This window comes from Aplidium turbinatum, chromosome 7 (genome assembly GCF_918807975.1).
Source record: "Aplidium turbinatum chromosome 7, kaAplTurb1.1, whole genome shotgun sequence".
Taxonomy (NCBI): Eukaryota; Metazoa; Chordata; class Ascidiacea; order Aplousobranchia; family Polyclinidae; genus Aplidium; species Aplidium turbinatum.
Window position 1 is genome coordinate 830,422 of NC_137478.1, and position 15,664 is coordinate 846,085.

The 15,664-nt window shown below is 40.5% G+C and overlaps 1 protein-coding gene across 1 annotated transcript; it reads right to left on the reverse strand.

Annotated features, from left to right (window-relative positions):
• Positions 1 to 116: 116 nt before the first annotated feature.
• LOC145774461 (uncharacterized) lies at positions 117 to 12,977 on the reverse strand. The gene is made up of 13 exons (XM_082585716.1): positions 12,857 to 12,977; positions 12,618 to 12,755; positions 5,696 to 5,857; positions 5,396 to 5,521; positions 5,076 to 5,156; positions 4,594 to 4,719; positions 4,257 to 4,424; positions 3,720 to 3,830; positions 2,809 to 3,197; positions 2,553 to 2,637; positions 2,294 to 2,452; positions 1,429 to 1,598; positions 117 to 1,107 (listed from the first exon to the last, which is right to left on the reverse strand). Exons 1-13 carry the CDS (start codon positions 12,975 to 12,977, stop codon positions 541 to 543), a joined length of 2,403 nt encoding a protein of 800 aa, XP_082441842.1. The 3' UTR covers positions 117 to 540.
• Between the last annotated feature and the right edge of the window lie 2,687 nt (positions 12,978 to 15,664).

The following is a 15,664-nucleotide window of genomic DNA, read 5'->3' on the forward strand; positions in this document are numbered from 1 at the left end:
CATTATTACGTCATATCCCATCTCTGTTCGGAGTAGCCTATTATAATGAAGATATGCAGAGAACACATTTTTATTGACTTCACATGCTGCGTCACAAGTAGGCTAAACAGTGAGAGCGTAATTGTTTCTGCATAATTGTTCTTGTATCAATGTTTGTATAAATATCTTCCAACTACGATAAACGTCGAGCAGTGTCATCACTGGAGTAACGAAATAGCAACAATGCGAAAATAAAGATCACAATAAATAGTTCCTTGTTTTCACGGAATAATTTCAACAAGTTCTTTACATGTTCCTCCACTTCTATGGGAAGTTAAGAAAGATATAAAATATTTGTAAACACAGAAAAGCACATAGAATACTAGAAGAAAAGTAATTTCAGCTTTTTTCCAACTTTAAAAATGATGTAAGAATGATCTTCCAAACCTTTTATATCATTGACGTATTTTGATAAACACTGCAATGAGCCAACGTCTTTAGACGTCGGCTCAACGAAAACAAAGTTATTTACGGGCTGGGAGGAGATCTTTTGACGTCGATTCAACAAACGCTGGTTCGAGTTCGGATTCCAAATGTATCCATGAGATGCCTCTTCTTGGTGGGTGGCCGACCGTGACCGATGACGTCATCGCGTATCATTGCTTCTAGCTCTGCAGTGGATTTGTGAGAAGCGCTTCGATCTCCCTCTTTGTCATTGGAGACTGTCACAAGGTGCTCCCCTCGAGTCAGGTGCGATTGAAACTGATACCGATCGGCCGCTATATGGCCACACACGTTGCATTCAAAAGGATGTCTGCGTCCGTGGCAGCCCGCGTGTATGGCAAACATGACGTAATCGATGAAAAGGCAGCGGCAGTGAGGACAGTAGAGAGCCTTCACCTCTTCGACACCCCCATCCTCCTCCTTTGTTGAAAATATTCTCAACCCAAATTTGGATGATTCTCCGCTGTTTCCAGCGAGCAGGGTTTGTCTGTCTTCGTCATAATGCTTCATCATTGTAGAGTACTTTGACTGGTTGTATGACGTCACAAGAGGACTACCAGAGCGCGTGAATTCATTGTGCTTTGGCGTTTTAGTGTTATTGAATGAGAGAGTTTCGAAATCAGTCTAAAACACAAAAGGAATCGTGTCAAATTCAGCTGAGGATGCTGCTTCGGAAGGGAACTTAGTAGGTAGCCTAACTGTGGAGGGCTCGTTAGAAGACCATTTTATAGACTACAGTATTTATATTGCTCCCAATAGCAGTAATTTTAACATTGTTTGTAAGAGACCATTGCTCCCAATAGCTCCCATTTTATACCAGATGCAATTTCACACCAATGCTCCCAATTTATATTACTCCCAATAGCACTGTTTTCAACATTGTATCAACGAGTTGTCATCTTTACTTAACAGAATACCAACTTCAAACTAAACCAGAATTCTTACCATTGGTTTGTTGTTGCAAGATGTTAGATTTCCCAGAACGATTCCTCTCTCTTTCCAACAAAGAGACCTTTTCCTTCGAGCGCTTCCAGACAACTTTTCATATTCTGGGAAGTCCTGGTTACTTGTCATTGGCTGTTGGTGGGTCACATGATTCCTTTCATTGTTTTTCTCTGACAACAAATGACAGTAACGTTGACAGGGGGGTCCAAGTGGTACTTTTGGAGCTGGGCCCAAGATAATTTTAGGGCCCCCGGACCTTTCCAGGGAGCCTGGAAACTTGAAGAAACCATCTTCTTTAGATATAGTGCGTTTATCTTAGTAGTGTTTTGGTTTTGGGCCCGAGAATCTTGTTGATACAAACATTGAGATGGTATTGTATGGGTATATTGTATTGTATCTATACCCATACATTCTATCTATTTGCCCAAATTGTTCTCTCAACGGCCCTGACAAATGATTTCAAACTCAGGATAAGTTTAAAAATCTTAAAAGTTGAAAGTTTTAATTGTCAAATTGCTGGAATGTTTGACATCAAACTGGGATCATCTCAAGCGCACACCACGAGAGTTGTACCATCGTCACTTGATCGTGCCGATTCTTCGTTCAAAAAGTCAGGTTCTTATCCATCTACATTCTACACTACAGTATTCCAGTAGCCTGTCACGCAGTCAAATCATTAAGAGCTTGCTTGCGGTGACAATATTCAATAAGCTGAGCTATTGGGGCGGACAACCGGGCAACAGGGGGCTGTCAAGTCAGCCACAAGAAGGCGCACAATTAACCGAACCGAGTAAATATGACGCCATAACACACACAATAAAGTAGGCGCAATCGATAGCTTCGTAACACGTCACACCCTCGTCACCTGCACGTTCTTGACTGGGAAACCCCTTGGCTAGTTGGGACTTCCCCTCTTTACCCATCCATGGCTTTGGCGAATTTGATTTGGAGTCGATTGGCTGCGGCTGGTTGACGAAGGAGAGCGGGGGCGGTTGATTGTTGTCGTCACCGCAGCTGACGGTTGCTGGAAACAAAACAGAATGTGACTCCTATTCCTCATTGGAATAAAGACAGCATAACAATTATCAAAGTATTCCAAACTTCTACAGCCATAACACACCCACCAATTTTTTCTTTAAGATCTGTTTGTTTCGCTGAGGTTCGTTTCATCGAGAAATCGACAGCTTCGTTTTGTGAAATCTCTTGACGCTTTTGAAACATTAAGCAATGCATAAAGTTAATTCAGTGAAGACATTTAAAAGTTGATGAAGATATCAATAAAACGTATTGAGGATTTATCTAAAAGTCATCGATGTGCAAAGTTTGTTTCAAAACGGCTTCAATTCATTATCATCATTTCAATTAGCAAACTATCATTACCTCATCAAGTTCGATGTCGTCGTTCAAGCGTTGTTTCATCATAGAAGATATTATTGACGGCATGAAGTATAAAGAGGTTTCTAGTGGAGTTCGTAGACTGGTACGGGGCAACACCGAAGCAGAAACTTTCACATGTTTGTGGTTAACGACAGATGAGGCATCAGAAAACCGTGTGAATTTCTGCGGGATTGAAGCTTTCCTCTTGCCGCTGCTGCTTGATACAGACGTCGATGCTTGGTGAAGCGATAGGGCTGCCAGATTGATGAGATTTTGCGGGATCAAAGAGCTTGAAGTTGGGAAGATGGGCCGGCTCTCCGGAAAAAACAGTGGAGAGGGATTTTTCTGGGGAGAGAGTGATGTGGTAGACCTTGAAGAGTTGAGAGGCGAAACTAAAAAGAAAACCCAGCTCTGTAACCGCATGAAGGTACAAGTTCAAACCCTACCATACTTACAACATACAATATTTCTTTCATCAATCACAGCCGTTGCGAGTTTAATTTAACTTTTTAAGTTACATAACAAATTTTCAAGTCCACAAAGCTAACTTGGAAAACCTTTAAAAGATGGTCGTGGAGAAATCCCTCCCACGTTGGCAATTCACATCATGTTCATTATCCACTTGACTGTTCTGCTATTTTGCATTCATCAAATGCTGACATTTGTATAACAATTTAACATCTTATTGTAATTTATTAAGAATCGATTTCGCCATAGTAATAGCATCTTTAGCTATCACAGTCATGTAGAAAGATCATTTGAAAAATACGTAAAACGGTAAAACGTGAATCCACTTGATGGTTTAATGAGAAATCGAACTTCAGTCAACCGAGACGGGACATGCAAACCCATAAAATTGTTGGAATAGTTTGTTTAATTTCAAGAAAGTCTCATGCATCTTTCATGGCAGGTACCTGGAGATGTATCCGTGATCTTCCTGTACGAGCATTGTGGCTCGTGCTCCCTCAGCGATTGCCGCGATTTGTAGCTTCGAGCGCAATGGACGCATCTGTACGGGCGGACGTCTGTCAAGAAACACGATACTGCTAATGACATACACAAAAGGCACCAGGTTCAATTCCAGCCGCGATTACATGAAAGATTCACCTCAAACAGGAAGACACTCAAACCCATGGCCACACAACTCATTATTGATGGTCGTTTTTCCGAAAGTATCCGAAAATGTGCGAAGTTAATGAGGCAACACTTGTTTTCATATTACGCTAAGTTTGTAGCAATGAGCTTTCAGCAATGAGCAATGCACAAAGCACAGTAGCATCACAAGAATTCCGGGAGTTCTATTTTTAAGCTTTAGTTTGCTTATCATAGAATTTACAAAGTTTTTGAGAAAACTTGCCTGCCAAGGCTATATTGCCATGAACTACAAAAGAGGTTTCTTAGAATCTTAACATTTGCCAGACTGTTAACGACAATATGTACGGGTAAGCTACCTGAGTGTATCTTCATGTGACCATTAAGAGCGTCTCTCCTCCTGCATCTGTAGGAGCAGATGGAGCAGCGGAAGGGTTTCTCATCAGAATGGATCTTGTGATGACGTCGTAAGTTTCCCTTCTGGGTAAAGGCCACCCCACAAATCGTGCATTTGAAAGGACGCTCTCCTGTTGAAGAAAAAGCGTTTCATGTTGATGTCATGTCGTTGTATCGATTACATTTATTCCCTGTAATCCTTTGGCTTCATAGAATTTTTTTTGTGACATAATATATTTCTTTTGGCATTAACACCTTTTGAATACTTAAAAAAACGTTGTTTTAGCGTCAAAATCTCACCAGTGTGCGATCTGATGTGGACTTGATAGTGACTCTGACCTGCGCAAACCAGCCCACAATCCTCGCAAGAAATCAAGTTCAAACTCCGAGGCTTCGCATCACCAGAGAAGGGAGCGTGTGGAAAGGCTGAACAAGTTTACAATTTTTCAATTTCAGATTGCTGGAAAAGCAAAAGTTTCTGGCCTCTGAAGAGCGTCCCTCAGTAGCTTTTAATTGGCCGCATTGGTTCTCAATGAAAACAATTCGAATTTTCGACAAGCAAACTTTCGTTCTTTTGTGAGCAAGCGACAACGCAACGGCGAATTTTGAGCTCGCGTCTTCAAATTTATATTGATTCAGGCGTCAGAAAGAAAGTTCTTATTTTAAACACTTATTAGGAATGCGCTGAGGTCATTTGGCCACAACAGCTGCTGTGATAAAGATTTATCTAAAATTTCACACCTTCAACTCGGCGACGAAATTTTATAAGGAATTCTACAAACCTTCTTTTTCCGTTGAGGTCATTTGAGGTGACGTAGACTGCGATCTTTCCGTTTGACATGATGACGGCATAAAGCCAGAGTCTGCAACAATAAGCAACGTTACGATGACGTACCAACCGAAGACAGGTTTGTACAACATTGTTCAAATCATGTTTTACAAAAGATTAGTGAGTTTGTCTCTGAGAACCAATATAAATCTTTGTCACTTGAACAAGTCACCTCGTTAGCAATGACGTCACTGTGACATACTATGTCCCGTCATGTTGCTACCTTTCCGTGCGGTGACGCTATTATGTAAATTGATGACATCACAATCGCACCTGCTGACAACTCTGATAAGCATGTTGTTGACGTGATCGGCGAATGACATGGACTTTCCTCTTTTATGTCTTCATCGACGTCATGATCTGGTGACGTCACTTCGTTGTTCACATTGCGGTTGGTTCCTGAGCAGATTGAGAATATAAATTTATTGCGAACAATTCTTTAATGCAAGTTTTGTAGCTCTCTATCCATCACGAAAACGCGATGCTGTCTGCGCTTTGCAAGCAGCTTCAACCCAACAATGAATCATCTAATTATCATCATTCAAACGTAATAATCAACAACGCGACTATCACCTTCTCGTTCCGGAGAATGGATTGAGTTGTCGATGTATTCATCTTTCACACGTATTGATGTTTGAGATAAGCCGACTTCGATTTCATTTATGTGCATTGCATTAATCGTTGTGATTGCTTCAACAAGATATTGAGATTCACTTTCGCAACTCGTCAAAGCTTCTGATTATAACAACACAAACTAAAATGAAAATAGAATCTGGTGGAAATAAAAATTTCATAATTGAAAACCAAGTAAATAAATAAATATAATGCAATAATATGTTATTATTAATGTCATATAATATATAAAATAAATCAAATATAGTTATTACTATCTGAATCCTTAACAACCTGTTTCACTTTTACGGATCATCAGAAGTTCTTATTCAAATAAAATGTTGTTGTTGTTGACGAATTCTATTTGTTGAATTCTATTTGAATAAGAACTTCTGATGATCCGTAAAGGTGAAACAGGCTGTTAAGGTTTCAGATAGCAATAACTATATTTGATTTAATTCGCTCTGCTTTGCTTTTTTGCTTAGCATTGAGCACTTTTTGTAGTATTAATAGTTTTCATTGTTTTTAATATATAAAATAAATATTAACAAAAGTATTCAATGTTTTCAGAAAGCACCGCAGTTGGACTTATACTTAGTCACGTATTCGTGATTCGGCTGACCTATTGTGTTCATTAAAATGCATTTGTCAATGCGACCTGGAAAATATGACGTTTCACTTGCCTAAAATAACATGGCGATGCTTCAGACAAGCTTTGGCAGCTCTTTACTTTCGATACAAAAAGTTCACTTTGGAATTATTGAGTGACGTGATACAAATGACCACTGTCTGTTTTAATTTCAACGACCACGAGGTCAAACTACACCAAAGTTGTCGCAAGACAAAGCTGGAACTTATTTATCCAAAGTTTCCTACTATAAATATCTGACTTAAATTGCAGCAGGTTGTAATTATTTGGTCGCACTCCTATTAAGCGAGAGGCGGCTTTTTATCCTGCTCCAGAAAAAAGACCAAATTTTTTTCAATTATTTTGCCTCTCTTCTTCCGCTGCATCATCATCTGGAGCATTATTGTTAAGCAGCAATCAAATAATGAACTGGAGTCAAAGAATAATAGAAACAAAAAATTCATACAAAACACAATCTTAAAAATCATCCAGTTATCGGTCCCGAAGCCTTCTAGCCAAGATAGCTTGTAATTGTCCCAAACAAAGACGCTCTGTTTTAAGCTCACTTTAGAACTGCCGGAAGGAACCTCCATCGGAAGCTGATCGCTTTGAGCGCTCGCGTTATTTTTCTGCTTTGTTTTTTTTCCAGCTGCCTGCGGAAACTTTTGTTTAAAATAAATTCTATTGAGCGTTGAACAGCTTGTCTGCTGTCACAACTGGCTTTGTGATTGACAATGAAGGCAAGTGACTTCATAATCACTTCATTTATGACTGGCCATACCTTCGAATGTTTACCTCTTTAAACAATTCACGACCTTTGTGACTTCACAAGGCTTCTCACGCATCACCCAACTTCCAAAAACTTAGTAAAATTAACGCTCTGGATCACGATTGCACGATCTATGTTAATACGAAAGCCGATGATCTAGGAATGACGCCTCATTTCGCGAGTTCATCATCCGGTGACCTAAAGTGCGGCGTGCTGACAAACAAATATCAACCGCTTGAATTAGGAGATTTGATTAAATGTTAATTGTTTACCTTTTATATGGCAGCACTGGCGTCAAGTTAATAATCTCACAGTCTGAGATTTAAATAGCTTCTTCATCCAAAGCAAACTTTAAAATTAGCAAACAGTTTTCCAGTAACCCAGAATTCATCTCGGTAAACGGTGAAAAATTTGGCAAGACGCACGAGATCGATCAAACTGGAACATCATTGTACATCGAGGGCTGTATCAGCCATGATACCTGCAGAGAGAGAGAGAAACGGTGAAGTTTTAAAAAGAAATAGCTTTTAGAGACCTACAAAAATCTAGTCTATATTTTAAAACCCGTATTCCTTATTGGGGCTGCACAGCCACATTTCTCAAATGAAAAGTGTTGCAATGTATTTATTGTGGCTCTACTAGAGCTGGGCTTTATTCAAGTTTTGCAGCCTCTCTTGTTGGTGTCATTGCCACACTCACGATGTAAATACGTCCTTGCACTTTCTTTGCCCATTTTAAATTCCCCGCGGTACACTATCGCAACGATCGGTGCGACAATACATCGGTGCAATTTCTGAAGTGTATAGGTTAGAATGATAAGTCGTGGGATTGAACCCTGTCCCACTAGATACAGAGGCCACCGAGGTAATGGCTCGTCCGAGCAATACCTCGAGAGGTTTGTTCGATAGAGAATGATGACGTAATGAAGCAAGTCGCGACACGCTTTCCATTGACCGGACACCACGTTCTGGGAAGACGGGGAATTTGCTACTGTGTTCAGTGGACCATAACCTGTTGTGGTGGGCGAAACAAATGTAGATTAAAAGAGACCACGCCCAGATGCATTTAAAAGAGTCTCTCCATCTTTCACTGTAAATAAACTATTGGCATCTCATTTGGCATCCAGTAATCTTGGATGGGTTAATGTCCATATCTTGAGGGGGCGACATTTTAGGTCAACACTTGTTTCTACTTTTTGTTAACTTCGCGTTTCTCTCCGCAAGATCCAGTAGAGCGGCGCTTGGTAGTTAGCAAATAACGGATTCTTCTTGTCGTCGCCATCAGCCGACGCCGCATGACTGGAATAACTACCTTTGTAATAACATTTACAAATGATACAAGGTCAGATATTTAATAATGCTGTTTCTTTCTTGGTCATGTCCAGGCTTACACCGGTTGAAGATTTAGATTAAGGGAACTGAAAGGCAAGAAAGCCAATCTTTGTGACCACCTTCAGACGTGCCTTTTAGTGTCTTGCCGAAGACACAGCCGCATGCTTTTGAGCGGCATCGAACCCGCGTCTTCTCGAACGTCAAACCTGGCTCTTACCACTCGACAGTGCAACCGACATTGATTCTGTTTTTCCCGCAACCTCAACTTTTAATTTGTTGTTTAACTAACTGGTCTACTTGGAGTGTGAATGCGGCACGGTGATCCAAAAATTCAGAATGACGCATCAATATCGCTTACGATATGTGAGATTATAGTAGAAGCATTCACGCCGCGATCCCTGTCAGCCCTCTACACAGTTGTTGCTGCGAGTTCTACTAAAACTTCTGAATATAGTTCCACCCAAATTTTCAATAGTAAAGTGGGGCTACAAGACGGGCCCAGTTATATGTATCTGTGGCACCAAGCCCCAAACAGCAGACCATCTTCTTGTGTGCTCTCGGTTTACTATCCAGTGCACCAAGTGGGACCTTTCAATATACAACTCCGTCGCACAAGAATGTGTCGATCTGTGATGTATCAACCAAATTTAGAAGACTCGATAGAAGAAGATCCCTACTGAAGTAAGAAATCAATTCCCTCAAAAAACGAAGAGCCCTTGCGGAACCTTTTAAGCTCGCTGAGCTCTTATTAAAGAATACGGATCTGAGAAGACAATAGATTTCCGTGCACCACAGATGCCCTTACATTTTGTTTGAAGCTGTTTGGCAATTTTATTACAGTAGCATAGCCATCAAATCTAGTCTGTTAACTTTTTCATACTGAAAACATAATTTTCCTATCAACCCGCCGCGATTTTCTGCACGTATACCGATGACGTCATAATGGTAAACACGAGAATGGAAGGCGCTTTTGAGCCGAACAAAAACGATGAACAACAACAGCTCGCGAACTCGGAAGCTAGATCTTCGCCGGCAACAAGCTTGCTGCAGTTGAACTTTATAAATTTTTTCGAATTTATTGTTATATCAGAAAGGTTTAGTTTCGTTTTGAGAGACTTGGCGCCTTTCAGCTTCATAATTGCTGAGTTATCTACAGTAGATACTTTATTCAGTTGTGCCTCTACACCGACCTGCTGAAGCTGTAACTTCTTTAGAACAGTCCATATTTGCGTGACGTATTAGCTCCGACGTTATCGTCGTAAAAATATCACCACTGTGTGACCCACCATGGGACCACTGTATGGCCACCATGGGACCACTGTATGGCCCACCATAGGCCCACTGTATGGCCCACCATAGACCCATTTACTGGTTTTAAACTTGCCATAAAAATTAAAAGACAAACTGTTGAAAACGTTTCAAAGAACTTTTCTTGAAAATTCTTAATCATCCGCTACAGGTGTTGCAATGATAATATGACGTCATAATTGGGTCAAATATAACCAATAATACTTAGACATATCAATTACTTAACAATGAAGGTTAATATATTCACAGTGGCCTTCTATTTAGCTGGAAATAGCGTGTGCGCTAGTTTGCGAATTAATCTTTAATTAAACAGCGACAACGGTGATTATTACGTCATAAAAACTACAAATCTTCGAGCCTCTGTAGCTAATGCGCTCAACCTGAGTTGCCCCACCACGTGGCATTTATTTTCCAGACTGTCAAAAAGGTTACGCACGGGTTGTCGGCTCTCTGTGCCTGCCACCGTGAGTTTAGATTAGTTTAAAAAAACAATGAGATTAGTTCCATGGATTGTGTTTACAAAGCTTGAGGAAACGGAACGGAAAAGGAGGCATCCGGGAGGGATCACGATCTAGCATCCGGGAAGAGAAATGCTTTAAACAAAACATAAACATAATGGAAACAAGCGGGCTAAAACTTGGATAAAATAAACAAAAAAACTTTTGTAACTTTTGATTCGCTCAATCTCGCTGCAAGCATATTGGAGGCTGTAGCAAACCTCAGGTGAAAGCTGTTTCAAGTTTTTGCTTCTTGGAAAGAAGTAGGATTCCCTCAGGAATCAATGTATTAAAATTAAAATTACATTATTATTAAAATAAGAACAATCAAAGCTGGGCTATAGCAAACTCAAAAAAGATGAGGTGCCTTGGAATTGAACTGCACTGCCTTCAACACCATGAGAAGAATGACCGGTTGTCTGCTTCCAACTCCCACTGACTTTCTACCGGTACCATCAGACATCGCCCCAGGTAGAATTCGTTGGGAAAATCACGTACGCAGTCTGGTCTTACAAGCTATGTCAAGGGATGACCACCTCCTCAACCAGATTGTTCTAAACTCACACTCCAAAAAGTGGGTTAGGTGGGTTACACTCCACCAGGAGCAGAACTAGCTCGGAAGGAATGGATAAAGCTCAATCGCTTGCGATCTGGGGGTGGGCCGTTTCAAAAGCAACATATTTCGATGGGGCCTCGCCGACTCACCATCGTGTGCATGTGGCTCAGATTTTCAGACTGAATTCCACATTATCTATCAATGTCCTGTATACTGACCCCGGGATAGACATGGGGACGTAACAACGCTCGACGAAGACACTGTCGATTGGTTGCTGTGTCTAGATTTAACAACGTGACCTGCAGTGGCCGCAAGAGCAAGAAGAAGATTGTAATTGAAGTCATCTTGTTCAAACGCAAGCTGAGACAATCTTTTTCTATCTGAGCTTTCAAAATAAAATCCAAAGTAGTTAATTGTAGCCAAATTGTCATTGATTTGCAGTAACGGCCCCTCCAACCACCTCAAAGTTGGTCGGCTTGCGCACAAACTTAGAGACTAAAGGGCGCACATGCAAGGGTCTTTTCTACTCAAGCAATTCTAGAACGAATGAGCAGCAATCGTTCATGCATGTTGTCTCAATGGGAGCAACATTATATTATTACAATTATTATCTTGGAAAGTTTAGAATAGTCTAAGTCGCCGAGAAATGTTGGATGCCATCGTCAGAACGTAAAGATGCCACATAGTCTATCTTTGTCATCTTTTGTTACGTCATACAGACGCACTAGAACCCCCAACAAACTTATAGGACGTTCTCAGGATTAACTTCGTACAAATGTTGTTACTTTTAAGCAAGCCACAGCTTTGCCATATATGGCAGATCAGTTGGTGATATTCACATTCTGCTATATGTGTTGCACTGGTAATTGACTAATTAGTTGTTAATCTATTGTCTATTGCTGATGGCAGGAACTGGAAGAAACGCAATAACGAATCTCCGACAATTGTTAGAACTTTGTAAAATTATTTTAAGACCACATTTAGTCAGGTGCTTCTCGTGTGCAGTCGTCACCTTGGTTATGCTGACATTTGCACAACTGCTGCATCTAATCTTCTGACATCATTCGTCATGGAAGAGTCGGTTTTGTTTTGGGACAGTGGAATAACGGGACGATTCGCTTTATTGATTTTTCTTGCGATATCGACGGCTGGAGGGTCACTGAGAAATTTAAAAATTGGCAGAACTGCAAAAGTTTTCTTTGCTTTTACGTAAATTCATTTTTAACAAATGAAATGCTATATTTTGCTCGAGGTTTAGGATGCTAGAACATTGACAGAACCTAGCTACAGCAGTGTGAGGTCTGGTTAACTACTGTTAGCTCTGTAGCGTACATTCTATTGCTGCATTATTATGACTAGTATAGCATTACATAAGCATGATATGTTTTCATACATTTATTTTGGCAATACACACTTTGTACACTCGTAGACAGGTCAAACACGTTGCACCTGGGTATGCGACATATGGTGGCAGACCTCAAGCTGTAGTTGCATCAAATTTTATCATAACACTATGGCCCTCCAGTTGTCCACCTTCTTCTTGAGTGAGCAATCCCCTACTTCTACCACCCCTAGTTTTGTTACAGCAATAGCATCTTTTATCACTACAATGGCCGACCTAGACAACAAAATCCGGCATTTTTACATTGATTTAACGTTTGCAGACGTTGAACGTTTGTTGTAACAATTACGAACTTTGCAGTTTGGTAAGTCCAGGTTCGACTACAGGTAGGCTCATACAAAAAAAAACTTCAAAACGGTACCAACAATATCCTGTGCACGCTAATTCCTTACTTTTGGATGGAAAGTATAGGTCGTTGACGCCTGATGCAGGGGGACAGGTGATTGTTATGAATGCAATTTTCTTCTTTTCTTTATAGAATCTCTCAGCTGCAGTGACATCATTGTGTTGTGACGTCATCGCCATACAATCTGGTGGAATGTGGTTTTTGCTTAAATTAAATGTTCGTTTGTTGCCACGATTGCTGGAAACAGCGCAGATGGTTTGTACATTCTTTGTCGGTTCATAACACTTGCACTGAAGTAGATCAGGCTTCCTGTTTCTTCGTGGTGCTTCATGTCAGTAATGTTTCTTGCCTTATTTTGATGGATGATGGCGAAAGGTTCACATTTCTGATAAGACTGGTTTGCCATGCTAGCAAAACAAAAATTATTTGATAAAATTAACGTTGCCAGATGTTGAATCAACGTAAACAGAGTTGGTTCCCTTCAAGTTTAAGATTTATAATTATAACTTTTGGTAAATTTGAGATCGACTTAAAAGTTCCACCAATCCAGACAACAAAATCCATCAGTTTTGCATTGATTCAACTGCAGACCTTGAATCAATGCAAAAATGATGGATTTTGCTACCTGGGAATCCAATGTTACGGTTGGAAGTTGGAAGACAAACATTGTTTTCAACTTTCACCTTCAAGGTTCTGATCACAATGCAGACAATGTTCTGAAAATAAATAGAAAATCATGATGATGTACCGGCGGGCAAAAGCACCACAAGATAATAATAACAGCTGTTGTATGTCTTCCAAGTTGTAAAGTTCAAAGCATTCATTAAGACAATGATAGTGCAGGTTTAGAAGGTCGCCTGCTCAAACCTGCATCTGCTTGTGGAACACAGGAAAGCACCTTACAGAAGCGAAAAATGTTGATCAAAACTCGGGGATTTTTGCTTCGACTATCTGATAACCTTTACCTTTGATGCTGGTTCGCAGAGGGGATTCCCCGTAACGTGATGCCCTAAAGCGGTTCCAGCCTTTCATGGAGCTGCCAACTTCCGCAGTGGAATGAAAGTAAAAATAGCAAATTATTTTTGTCTGAAGTGAAACCTTTAAGTTTCGAAGAAGTAAATTTGATCTGATGAGCCAAGCATAATCTTCCCCCAACATGGAGGGCATTGACCCGAGGAACGCGACCTCTTACCTTTTGTAATTGCTCGAATACTGAGGTTAGATTTGAATAGCGGTGCAACTGTGACACGACAGAACAATTGCGCACATGTCCGCTCGAGCAAGGCACCAAGTCATGTCATCAACTTAGTGTTGCCCCAACCAGGCGCGGATCTAGGATTTGTTTTTTGGGGGGGCCAGAAAATTTGAAAATGAATTAAAAAGAAAGAAAAAGATAAAAACAGATATGAAGAATCAGTGGCGTAGCCAGGAATTTGGGCGGTTTTGATGGCCGGCGGGCGAAGCCCGACGGCGTGTTCGCCAAAGGCGACACCCAGCGGTGGGGGTCTGGGGGCCTCCCCCAAAAAATTTTGAAAAATTACTTTGAATTTGGTGCATTCTGAGAGCATTTTCAACAAAAATATGGGTATAAATATTCCTGTAAAATGGTGCTGTCCGGTGGCATAGCAAAAGGATAAGATCATGTTTTCTTCGGCATTTTTTCAGTAATAAAGCTAAGTCTCTATGTTTTCTTGTTGCTAATTCCTGGCTGAGATGGTTGAATGTTTGGTATTGGCAAAACTCGCTCTTTTAATGCAGTTTCGCTGAAAATTAGGCAAACTTTGTTTTAGAGACATAGAGACTGAAAACATCATTCTCAATATCGTGACGTCACACGCGTTCCAAAGGGGGTTGTAACCCTGTGGGACTAATATCAGCTGTTTAGAAGCATGTCAAACCATTCAAGAATTGCTCACAAAATTTCGGGGGGCCGGGCCCCTTGGGTCCCCCACAGATCCGCGCCTGGCCCCAACCTACCTTACTAATCGATCTAATTTGACAAAGGATGAATTTTGTTTACACAGCAAAGCACAGCACAAATATTCATATCTTAGTGGGGTGTAGAGTTGTATCTTGGAGGCAATAAACTGGTGTTGTCAGAAGTTACATATAAAAACAAGCACGAATGAAAGTTAAGTTCCCTTGAAATCAAGGGTTTTGAAATTCTGACAGCAATGAATTGGTGAAGATGAAATATGATTTGCTTGGATCAATTGAAACCTGGTTGGTCACCGCTGGGTATTTATGACGTCTAATTTACGTAACTAATCTCTTCTAGATCAAGTGCTTTCATTCGTCGGAAAACTTCAACAAATTTGCACGTTTCAGTTATCAATGGTTTAACAATCTATCACTGCAACCTGCCACTTGTTGATGTAACTACAAATTCCCGCTGAAAGTTAATCACCGACTTTAAAATACTTCCAACTTTTAACATCTTTGAAAGCTTTATATTCATCCGCGGTTCTGTATAAGATCAACAGAGAGAGGTTCGAATCCCATGTCGGTAGCAACCAACTTCTCTCCCTTGTCGATATAAACTGATATCGTGCGTGCCTGATATGCTGCTCTGCCGTCTCAAGATGGAAAACTATATTTTTCGATTAAAACTTATTGCAGTATTTTCACATAGGACGCAAGAATTGCGATAAATTTTTCAATTGTTCACAGCGAACCCATTGGAATGGGAATCCATTGAAATGGGAATTTATTGGAATGGGAATCCACAGAGCGAAATCAGCAGAAATAGTAGAAAATCTTTTTAATCCCAAGAACCTGAATTTGGTTCAAATTTCTTTCCTTCCAAAAGCGCACTCAACACACATCGCAGATCTCAGCGACACTGGTTCAAATCCTCACCAATGAAGCGACTTCAAATAAAGATATTAGTCAGAACGGAAAACGTTTCCAATCGCAACATCTCAGCCATCGGTTCATCGTGGTCCGTAGGGCGAATGGGCGATATTAAAACGTCAGTACTTTGATGACCCTCTTCCAGAGCAGTATGACGTCATAATGTTATATTTATATTACGCTGATTCTACATTGCTCAGCGTTGGTCGTTGATTGAAAGACTCTCTTTGTTTGCCGCAT